General features: G+C 38.6%; 1 protein-coding gene across 24 annotated transcripts in view; it reads right to left on the bottom strand.

The window, feature by feature from the left end:
• CSPP1 (centrosome and spindle pole associated protein 1) overlaps positions 1-12,089 on the bottom strand; it is a 135,166-nt gene that overhangs the window by 61,053 nt on the left and 62,024 nt on the right. For all 24 annotated transcript variants that reach the window (XR_004435163.1, XM_033202259.1, XM_033202257.1 and 21 more), the window contains one exon: positions 1,174-1,303. Coding sequence is in view for 23 of the 24 variants with exons in the window: in XM_033202259.1 (XP_033058150.1) it covers positions 1,174-1,303 (130 nt within the window). In the remaining variant the exon portion in view is untranslated. The remainder of the gene's footprint in view (positions 1-1,173; positions 1,304-12,089) is intronic.

The following is a 12,089-nucleotide window of genomic DNA, read 5'->3' as shown; positions in this document are numbered from 1 at the left end:
GATAGACAATAAACAAGTGTCTACATTTTGGAAAGTCACTTTTAAACTCATAACTATATGCACAGTAAATTTAAGCAACCTTTTGCTCCAGCACAGCCAAAGAAGTCATCACACACATCAAATAGACCTCTATTGTTGAAAAATCTAGTTTTATCAGTGTTCTTAACATGCTCATTCAAAAACAGATTCTGAATTTAAAATTCAGTCTTTTATTTGTAGAATCCTAACATACAAAAAATGTTGGTAATTCTGTAATTTAAAAAATCTTTCAAGAAAGTTGCCCATGTAAAAATTGAACAAAAGTACTTTTAAAAGAAATCCAAGTGGAATTCTATAGAAAAGTAACTAAGTTAGAGTCCCAGGGCCCTCTCAGAGGGTAAGGGAATTCCCACAAAGAACCATACACATTTGATAGTTACTCTTAAATTCTCTGCAAATATTACAAACTACAAAATAATCCATTATCCTCCTCTGTAAACATGAACTACTTCCTGTTTTCTCTATTTTGGTTTAGAGCCTCATTCTCCTAGGAATCATCTTCAAACCCTCTGTTATTTCTCATTCCCTATACCTAAGTCCTGACAATGAAACCTGAGAATTATCTCTTAGATGTCTTCCCCAACATCCCCATCTGGTTCAGGGCCTCATCACTTCCTTATTGGACTATCTACTAAATAATTTCCCTGCCACATCTCTTCCCAATTTTCCAAATCACAACCAATTATCTTCATAAAAGATAAATCTGCTCAAAGCAACCAATCCTTTCATACTTTTCTTGGCTTAAAATTTCCTTCCTTCAGCTGCCCATAACCAGATGAAACTGAAAACTCCTTATTAGCTAGTCCTTCACAATCTACTAGAACAATCTAACCCTCCAGCCCCTTCTTCCAGACCAATTCCATTTTCTGTATACACCAGCAACTTCTAACGTATTCATTGCACAACATGCAGCTCAAATATCAACCACTGTGTGAAGTTCTCCCAAGTGCCCCAGGCAATTATTTTCCCTATCCTATGCTTCCAAGAGCATTTTACTATATCCACTTCAAAACTCAGCATTTTGAACTATAATTAACTGTTTTTTTTCCCCTCCCCTGCCACACTCTGAGCTCTAAGGGACCACCATGCATACACTTAAGATGTTCAACAGTAAATGAGTAAATGAATCAATACCTGCTGCTGCAAAGCCTCTTGGTAAGACTGAAGTGACTGTTTGGAAGGTTTCGGCTTATCTTCAAAAATCAATCCTGAATTTATCACTTCATCACTTGTAATCTTCAGTTCATTCTGTCCAACCGTATTCCTACATCAAATACACAATAAATAATTTAAATCCATCGATGTCAAAGCAAGAAGAAAATACAACAGTTTTTTGAGATAGCATGGCATATAAATACATTTAAAAATACAGAAGGATATTTCTCTGTACGCCAAAGAGGAATCCTTAAGTAAGTGGCCCCTTCTTTAGCTCCTTCCTGCCTTTGTTTTGACAATCCTTGCAACTTTCAAATTTACTCCATCTATTTCTTAACCTAAGTAATAGTTACACAGGAGTGAAAAAGGTGGTAGTTCATTAAACAGTACACATGTGACTTAGGCAGTTTCCTGAACATACAGAAATAATAACACAGCCAAAGTCCCTCAAGTAACACAATAACTAATGATTTATTTTTAAATGATTTACTAATAAAATTACTTCTTAGCTATTTCAAGAATAAAACAATGTAATTACAGGAAAAAGTCTGTCTGTCTCAAAATTAAAATTTTTGAAAAACTCACAAGGAAACATAAAAGAAAAAATTTTAAACATATTGTTGTTATATAAATCACAAGCAATAAAGTGCTGTTTTTTTGGGTTTTTTTGAGACAGGGTCCTACTTCGTCACCCAGGCTGCAGTGCAGTGGCGCCATCATAGCTCACTGCAGCCTTGATCTCCTGGAATCAAGTGATCCTTCCACCTCAGCCTTTCAAGTAGCTGGGGGTATAGGTGCACGTCACCACACCTGGCTCACTTTTTTTAGAGACGAAGTCTTTCTACATTGCCCGGGCTGGTCTTGAATTCCTAAGCTCAAGTGATCTTCCTGCCTTAGCCTCCCAAAGTGCTGGGATTACAGGCGTGAGTCACTGCACCCAGCCAACATAACACGTTTAAGTACAGGAATATACTGACTTTGAAGGCAGTAAAACATTTTAGAAATCTACATTATAAAAGATAAATTCAAATACTGATTTTATAATTTTTTGTTTGGTTTTGTTTTGAGACGGAGTTTCACTCTTGTCGCCCAGGCTGGAGAGCGACGGTGCCATCTCCGTTCACTGCAACATCCGCCTCCCGGGTTCAAGCAATTCTCCTGCCTCAGCCTCCAGAGTAGTTGGTACTACAAGCGCCCGCCACCACACCCGGCTAATTTTCGTATTTTTAGTAGAGACGGGGTTTCACCATGTTGGCCAGGCTGGTCTTGAACTGCTGGCCTCAAGTGATCCACCCGCCTCGGCCTCCCAAAGTGCTGGATTATAAGCATTAGCCATCGTGCCCAGCCTGATTTTAAAATTTTAAAAAAGCTTTCTCCTCTCCAAAAATATCACTGCTTTAAAAAATGAGTTCCATTGTGTATTTACCTTTTCTAACTTACTTACAATCTTTTATTAAGATAAACAAGTATATTTGTGTATACTGTCACACTGGATTATGAGTGGGTAAAAGGGAAGATGAGGTAAACTAGATCAAATCGTTCCTGACTTTTTATTTTTTCAGAGCAAGGGGGTTCTTTTTGTGTAAATGAATAAAGAAGGTTCAGAGGGTCTATGTGAGTAAACTCGTTCTCTCAAAATACACTGTTTATAAATTATATGGTGGACTGCTTCTCTCAATATCTATTTCACTCATGATCCCTCCTGTCTATATCGCCCACATACTCACAGACCCCAATTCTTAACCTTTATCTATCAACTCCTCCCTGACTCCCCCAAAAAGTGGGTTTAAGGATTTATGTAGTCAGATCAGGATGAAAGGAAGGAAATGATTAGGGTATTAAGTACAGTCATCCCTTGGTATATCTGAGGGATTGTTTCCAGGACTCTGCCTACACCAAAATCAGAGTATACTCAAGTCCCAAAGTGAGCCCTATGGAACTCCCACATAAGAAAAGTAGGCCCGCCACATACATGGATTTCACATCTCACTTTATTTATTGTACTTTCTATTGCAGTTGGTTGAAAAAAATCCACACGTAGGTGGACTCATACAGTTTAAACCTGTGTTACTGAGGGTCAACTGTGTACAATTAAATGATTTTTAATAAATTTATAGAGTTGTGCAACCATCACCATAATCCAGTTTTAGAACATTTTTATAACCCAAAAATATCCTTCATACCCATATGCAATCAACCCCTACTCAACCCCCAACCCCAGGTAATTAATTAAGTAGTCTGCTTTCTGTCTCTAGAGATTTGCACTTCCTGGACATTTTATATAAATGGGACCACTATAGTATACATGTATAGATTTATTTATCGTAACATTTATAAGGTTCATCCATATTATATCAGTAGTTCATTACTTTTTATTGCTGAATAGTACTTCATTGCATGAATATAACACATTTTGTTTATCCATTCACTCACTGATGGACACTTGAATTGTTTCCACTTTTTGACTATTATCAGTAATGCAGCTATAAACATTCACATCCAAGTCTTTGTATCTACATGTATTTTTATTTCTTTTGATTACATGACTAGGAATGGAATCGCAGTGTCATATTCTTTTTAAGGAACTTCCATTTCCTGCAACTGCTTTTGATATATTGATTTTGTAATCAGTAATTCTGTGAAAACTTTCATATTAATTCCAATATTAACCATATATTCTTTTGCAAATAACATCAGTTTTCTCTTCCTTTCTAATCCTTGTACCTATCTTCCTTCCTTTCTTTCTCTTATTTTTGGCCTTGCTGAAATTATTAAGCCCTGTGAAAGGAAGCAATCATAGAATCTCAAAAGGAATGTTTTAAATCTATCACCATTAAATAAAATACATGATGTAAGTTTTTCATGTTTATAGGCTCCCCTCTAACCTATTTTATTACATTTTTAATCACTAATGAAATTATTTTAATGGTTTTTCTTTGTCTATTGGGATATCATATAGCCTTCTTCTTTATTCTGTTAACATGGCAGGTTACAGTAGTTGATTTTATCTAACACCAATTAGCTCCTAGTATTTAGACACTGTCCTAAACACTTTACATATTTTAACCATTCAATCATCAGAAAAACCCTGTGAGGTGATACCATTATTACCCCAATTAACAGACAAGGAATAGAAGTAAGAAATATACCTCAAGCTAATGAATGGTAAAAGCAGGATTCAAACCAAGGCAATCAGGCTACGAAGTCTAGGCTTTTAACTGATACACTCTACTACATTTAATCATCCTATATTCGAGAGTAATTCTAATTCAAGATCAATAATCCTTTCTCTATACTTGGAGGTTCAGTTTTCAGATTCTTGTGTCTGTGCTAATGAGTGTAACTAGCTTGTAATTTTCCATTTCATACCGGTCTTATTAAGTGTTAAGTATCAAGATTATGAAAATCTCATAATAGTAACTGGAGAGTATTCCTTCATTCCACATTCTGTATTAGTCTGTATAAGACTGAATCATGCCAAGCAGCTTTTTTTTTTTGCGATGGCGTCTCGCTCTAGTCACCCAGGCTGGAGTGCAGAGGCGTGATCTTGGCTCACTGAAACCTCCGCCTTTCAGGTTCAAGTGATTCTCCTGTCTCAGTCTCCCGAGTAGCTGGAACTACAGGCATGTGCCACCACGCCCAGTTAATCTGAGATGGGGTTTCACCATGCTGACCAGGCTGGTTTTGAACTCCTGACCTCAGGTGATCCACCCACCTTGGTCTCCCAAAGTGCTGGGATTACAAACATGAGCCACTGCACCCGGCCAACAAATTCTTAACTTATTCCATCACCAAAGTTGAAAAAGATCAGACAGTTAATAAAACAAACAATTTCCCAATTCTATTTTGGTTCTTCTTTTTTGAATTTTTTCCTCTATTACTGTAGTAAGTTGTACCTTTTGTTCCTATACTTTTAGTGGCTACCCTAGAAATATAATAACACACCCATCTTTATGAAAGACTAAAGCTAATCAAAATCTTTACCATCCTCTCAAATGATACAAAAACTAAAGCGTGCTAAATTAATGAAGTCAATGGAAAGAAGATGGATTGTGTGTACATCAAAATAGCTCACAGAGTCACAGGTTCCTTCCACCTCTCATGCTAAAATGCTTGGAAACAAACAGATATTTGAAAGTCATTGGTTTGTAAGATAATTCAGCTGGTCACTCAGTTATCTAACTTTTATAACAAGTTTATACTTTTTAATGTGGCCTTCAGAAAAATTTAACAGAAAAGAACTTATAAACAACTATACTGAGGATGGGAATTAGGATTAACTATAAATGGGCATGAGGGATCTTATTGGAAGGATGAAAATGTTATAAAACTGTTTGTTTATAGAAAGCACTTCTAGAATGGCAGAGTAAGAACTTTAAGAAAACCTGCTACTCCGTTAAAGCAATGAGAACACAAGTCAAAATTGTCAAAACCAACTTTTTAATAATTCTGGTGCCATGTACTGAATTGTGTTCTTATATCAAAGCCCTGTGTACTATTCTGACGGTATTTGGAGCTGGGGACTATGAGAGGTAATTAGGTTTAGATGAGATTAGGAGGGTACAGTCCTCGTGACAAGATTAAGTGTACTTAAGAAAAAATGGGGGCCGGGCGCGGTGGCTCAAGCCTGTAATCCCAGCACTTTGGGAGGCCGAGATGGGCGGATCACGAGGTCAGGAGATCGAGACCATCCTGGCTAACACGGTGAAACCCCGTCTCTACTGAAAAATACAAAAAACTAGCCGGGCGAGGTGGTGGGCGCCTGTAGTCCCAGCTACTCGGGAGGCTGAGGCAGGAGAATGGCGTAAACCCGGGAGGCGGAGCTTGCAGTGAGCTGAGATGGCGTCACTGCACTCCAGCCTGGGCGACAGAGCGAGACTCCGTCTCAAAAATAAAAGAAAAAATGGGGAGGGGTGAAATGGAGTGGGGGAAAGACCAGAGACCTTGTTCTCTCTACCATGTGAGGATACAATGACAAAGTCAGGAAAAGGGCCCTCACCAGGCACCAAATCTGCTGACACCTTTATCCTGGACTTCTATGTCTCCAAAACCAAGGAAAAATGTCTGTTGTTTAAGCCACCCAGTCTATGATATTTTGTTATAGCAGCCTGAGCTAAGTAATTTGGAAATTCATGGAAGGCTTTGAACAATCCAAGGAGAGTTTTTGTTTTTATGTTAAGGTTGATTTTCAGTAAGAAAAATAAACTTTGTGGCATTTGAACTTGCCCTTTACCTTTCAATTTCTCCTTAGTTCTATCATAAACTTAAAATCTAAACGCTGCCCAAAGACAGTTGCTGTGAAAACCAGTAATCTAGTATCCACTGGACAGGTAGAATAGGTCTGGAATTCCCCAAAAATCCAATCTCTAGAAAAATCTCACTTTTGACCTGTCTGGCAGCTCCCAGGAAAAGCCCCATTCACAGGGTCTATCTTTATTTTTACCAGACTCAGAGCTCTCTATCCTGGGGTTTTGTATAAAACAATCAGCAGTAATTACTTAACATCATAGCTATCTAAAACAGTGATACCAGCCAGAGCAAGCGAAAAACTGAACAATAAAATTAAAAGAAAAATCTGGGAAATAACATGCCCATGGGGCCTTGAAAAACTCCAACACATTCCTGAGAATTTAGAAACCCACATGCATGTGCAATTATATGGATGCCTGAGGAAGCTCTGAGAACACCTCTCATTTCTGGCTGGCATTGAGGCCCTGTGCAAGTGGGATGTGAAAGCTAAAAGCATGTCCCAGCAACGCACACAGAACCAGCTGGCATAGGCTGGGAGGTTTATTGGGTCAATGCTTTTAAAGAAATCTCAGTCTAGTCATGAACTATTAAGCTATCCTAACAGAGACTTCAGTGGTCACATATGACAAAGAATACACACTTTACAAAGGGTACTTAGAAAACAGCAACAACAACAAACCACAAGGAGGAGAATCTAATTTCCACAGTTGCCACACTATGTTTCCTAAATGTTCAGTTTTCACAAAAAAAATTATGACACTTGCAAAGAAACAGAGAATTATAAGCCATACATACAGTGAAAAAAGAAGTCAAGAGAAAATTTCAGAGGAATACCATGCCTTGTATTTAATCAACAAAGATTTTTATTCAGTTACTAGAAATATGTTGAAAGAACTAAAAAAAAAGTCTAAAGAAATAAAGTGGCTGGGCACAGTGGCTCACGCCTGTAATCCCAGCACTTTGAGAGGCCGAGGTGGGCAGATCACCTGAGGTCAGGAGTTGGAGACCAGCCTGACCAACATAGCGAAACCCTGTCTCTAGTAAAAATACAAAATTGGCCAGGCCTGGTGGCGCATACCTGTAATCCCAGCTACTCGGGAGGCTGAGGCAGGACAATCACTTGAACCTGGGAGGCAGAGGTTGCAGGGAGCCAAGATTGCACCACTGCACTCCAGCCTGGGCAACAAGAGTGAAACTCTGTCTCAAAAAAAGAATTAAATTTCTCAGGTTTGTCAAAGATCAGATGGCTGTAGATGTGTGGTATTATTTCTGAGGACTCTTACAGCCATCTGATCTTTGACAAACCTGAGAGAAACAAGAAATGGGGAAAGGATTCCCTATTTAATAAATGGTGCTGGGAAAATTGGCTAGCCATAAGTAGAAAGCTGAAACTGGATCCTTTCCTTACTCCTTATACGAAGATTAATTCAAGATGGATTGGAGACTTAAATGTTAGACCTAATACCATAAAAACCCTAGAAGAAAACCTAGGTAATACCATTCAGGACATAGGCATGGGCAAGGACTTCATGTCTAAAACACCAAAAGCAACGGCAGCAAAAGCCAAAATTGACAAATGGGATCTAATTAAACTAAAGAGCTTCTGCACAGCAAAAGAAACTACCATCAGAGTGAACAGGCAACCTACAGAATGGGAGAAAATTTTTGCAATCTACTCATCTGACAAAGGGCTAATATCCAGAATCTACAAAGAACTCAAACAAATATACAAGAAAAAAACAAACAACCCCATCAAAAAGTGGGCAAAGGATATGAACAGACATTTCTCAAAAGAAGACATTCATACAGCCAACAGACACATGAAAAAATGCTCATCATCACTCGCCATCAGAGAAATGCAAATCAAAACCACAATGAGATACCATCTCACACCAGTTAGAATGGCAATCATTAAAAAATCAGGAAACAACAGGTGTTGGAGAGGATGTGGAGAAATAGGAACACTTTTACACTGTTGGTGGGATTGTAAACTAGTTCAACCATTATGGAAAACAGTATGGCGATTCCTCAAGGATCTAGAACTAGATGTACCATATGACCCAGCCATCCCACTACTGGGTATATACCCAAAAGATTATAAATCATGCTGCTATAAAGACACATGCACACGTATGTTTATTGTGGCACTATTCACAATAGCAAAGACTTGGAATCAACCCAAATGTCCATCTGTGACAGACTGGATTCAGAAAATGTGGCACATATACACCATGGAATACTATGCAGCCATAAAAAAGGATGAGTTTGCGTCCTTTGTAGGGACATGGATGCAGCTGGAAACCATCATTCTTAGCAAACTATCACAAGAAGAGAAAACCAAACAATGTTCTCACTCATAGGTGGGAACTGAACAATGAGATCACTTGGACTCAGGAAGGGGAACATCACACACTGGGGCCTATCATGGGGAGGGGGGAGGGGGGAGGGATTGCATTGGGAGTTATACCTGATATAAATGATGAATTGATGGGTGCTGACAAGTTGATGGGTGCAGCACACCAACATGGCACAAGTATACATATGTAACAGACCTGCACGTTATGCACATGTACCCTAGAACTTAAAGTATAATAAAAAAAAAAAAGAATTAAATTGTGAAAACAATGTTTACCAAATAAAATTAACAACAAAGAGACAGAAATTACTTGTAAAAGAACCAAATGAAAATGATAGAGCTGAAAAATATAACTGTAAAGAAAAGGGAGCCAAGAGCACATCTGAGCAGGCAGAAGAAACAATCAGTGAACCTGAAGACAGGTCAATTGAGATTACCCAGGCTAGAACAGAAAGAAAAAGACTGAAGAAAAATGAACGAAGCTTTGGATATTCCGTGACACACAATCATGTGTACCAATGGGGGTCTCAGGAAGAGAAGACACAGAGAAAGGGACACAAAGAATGTTGGAAAAAATAATGGGCAAAAATATCCCAAATTTGATGAAAAATATTATCTACAGATCCAATAAGCTCATCAAACTCCAAGTAAGAAAAACTCAAAGAGATCCACACCTATACAGTCAAACAGTTGAAAGATAAAGACAAAGAGAAATCCTGAAAGCAAGAGCATAACCATTCATCACATACAAGGAATCCTCAGTAAGATTAGCAGCTTATCAGAAACCATAAAGGCTAGGGGATGCCATATTGTGTTAAAAGATAAAGAATGCCAACCAATACAATTCCATACCATCAAAATTATCCTTCAAAAATGAAAGCTAAATTAAGATATTATTAAATACAATTCAGAGAAGTCATCACTAAGAAACCTGTTCTATAAGAAACACTGAAGGGAGTCCTTCAGCTTGAAATGAAAGAACACTTGACAGCAATTGAAGTAAGCACAAACAACGCCAGTAAAGACAATTACATAGGCAAATATAAAAGATATTACAAATGTAAAGACGTGTGTAACTTTATTCTTCTCTATTTGATTTAAAAGATAACTACAGATGGGCACAATGGCTCACATCTATAATCCTAGCACTTTGGGAGACGAAGTGGTTTGAGGCCAGGAGTTCATGACCAGCCTGGGACACATAGAGAGATGCCTGTCTCTACAAAAAACTTAAAAAATAAAAAATTAGCTAGGCGTAGTGGGAGTAGAAGCTACTTGGGAGCCTAAGGTGGGAGGATCCCTTGAACCCAGGAGTTTGACGCTGCAGTGAGCTACGATCATGCCACTGCACTCCAGCCTGGGTGATACAGCGAGATCCTATCTCCAAAACACAACAAAAAAAAAATTTTTTTTTTAATTAGCTGGGCATTGGTGTTATACACCTGTAGTCCCAGCTATTGAGGAGGCTAAGGTGGGAAGATTGTTTGAGTCCAGGAGTTCGAGGCTACAGTGAGCTATGATCATGCCACTGCACTCCGGCCTGTGCAACAGTGAGACCCTGTCTCAAAAAATAAATTAATAAATAAAAGACAATTGCATAAGGCAATAATTATAAAACTGTGTTGAGAGACTTAAATGTATAATAGTGTGATTTGTATGACAACAACAGCATCAAGTAGAGAAAAGGAATGACCTTATATTAGAGAAAAGGTTTGTGTACCATTGAAATTAAGTTGCCCTTAATCTAAACTCATTTATTTTAAATTAAGATATTAATTTTAATCTGTAGGGAAACCACAAAAAAACTCAAAATTATGCAAACAACAACAACAACAAAAATCAAAATTGAATGTTATTAAATATTTAACATAAAAGAAACTAATAGGCCGGGTGCAGTGGCTTATGCCTATAATCCCATCACTTTCGGAGGCCAAGGCGGGCGGATCATGAGGTCAGGAGATCAAGACCACCCTGGCTAACATGGTGAAACCCCGTCTCTACTAAAAATACAAAAACAAATTAGCCGGGCGTGGCGGCAGGCACTTGAAGTCCCAGCTACTCGGGAGGCTGAAGCGGGAAAATAGCATGAACCCGGGAGGTGGGGCTTGCAGTGAGCCGAGAATGCACCACTGCACTCCAGCCTGAGCAACAGCAAGACTCCATCTAAAAAAAAAGAAAAAGAGGTTGGCCACGGTGGCTCATGCCTGTAATCCCCACACTTTGTGGGGCTGGGATCACTTGAGCCAGAAGTTTGAGACCAGACTAGGAAACATGGCAAAATCCCATCTCTACAAAATATACAAATATTTAGCCAGGCGTAGTGGCATGTGCCTGTAGTTCCAGCTCCTTGGGAGGTTGGAGTGGAAGGATTGCTTGAGCCCAGGAGTTTGAGGTTGTAGTAAGCTGTGTGATCACACCACTGCACTCCAGCCTGGACGAGAGAATGAGACCCTGTCTCTAAAAAAAACAAAAAAAAAAAACAAAAAAAAAAGGGAAGAAGAAAAAGAAGGTAATAAAGGAGGATTAAAGGATTAAAGGAACAAAAAGACATAAGACATATAGAAAAAAATTGCAAAATGGCAAACATAAAAACCAGGAAGTAACTGCATTCTGTCTATATAGAGACATCTGTATAGATTCAAAGACACAAATAAATTGAGGGTAAATACGAAAAATCATACACCATGCAAACAGTACTAAAAGAGAACCAGAAAAGCAACATTTATATTAGAACTAAAAGCACTTTATGACAAAAAAAACTATTAGCAGAGACACAGAAGACTCTCTGATACTAATAAAACGGTCAAATCTTCGGTAAGACACAATTATAAACATATGCATATAAAGAGAGACCTAAGAAATGAAACAAAAACTGACAGAATTGAAGAGAAAAACAGACAAGTCAAGAATAATAGTTGGAGTTCGGGTGTGGTGGCTCATGGCTGTATTCCTCGTACTTTGGGAGGCTGAGGCAAGAGGATCGCTTGAGGCCAGGCGTTCAAGATCACACTGGGCAACACAGGGAGACCCTGTTTCCACAAAAAATAAACAAATCAGTCAGGCGCAATGGCACACGGCTGTAGTCCTAGCTGCTCAGGAGGCTGGGGTAGGAGGATTGCTTGAGCCCAGGAGGTTGAGGCTACAGCAAACTATGGTCTCACAACTATATTCCAGCTTGGGCAACAGAGCAAGACTGTATATCAGAATACACACACACACACACACAGCAAGACTCTATATTAGAACATACACACACACAAAGTAACGATTGGAGATTAAATACTTCACT

The sequence above is a fragment of the Trachypithecus francoisi genome, unplaced genomic scaffold, assembly GCF_009764315.1.
Source record: "Trachypithecus francoisi isolate TF-2019V2 unplaced genomic scaffold, Tfra_2.0 Lachesis_group7, whole genome shotgun sequence".
NCBI lineage: Eukaryota > Metazoa > Chordata > Mammalia > Primates > Cercopithecidae > Trachypithecus > Trachypithecus francoisi.
Note: the sequence above shows the minus strand (reverse complement) of the source record. Positions and strands in the feature narration are given on the sequence as shown.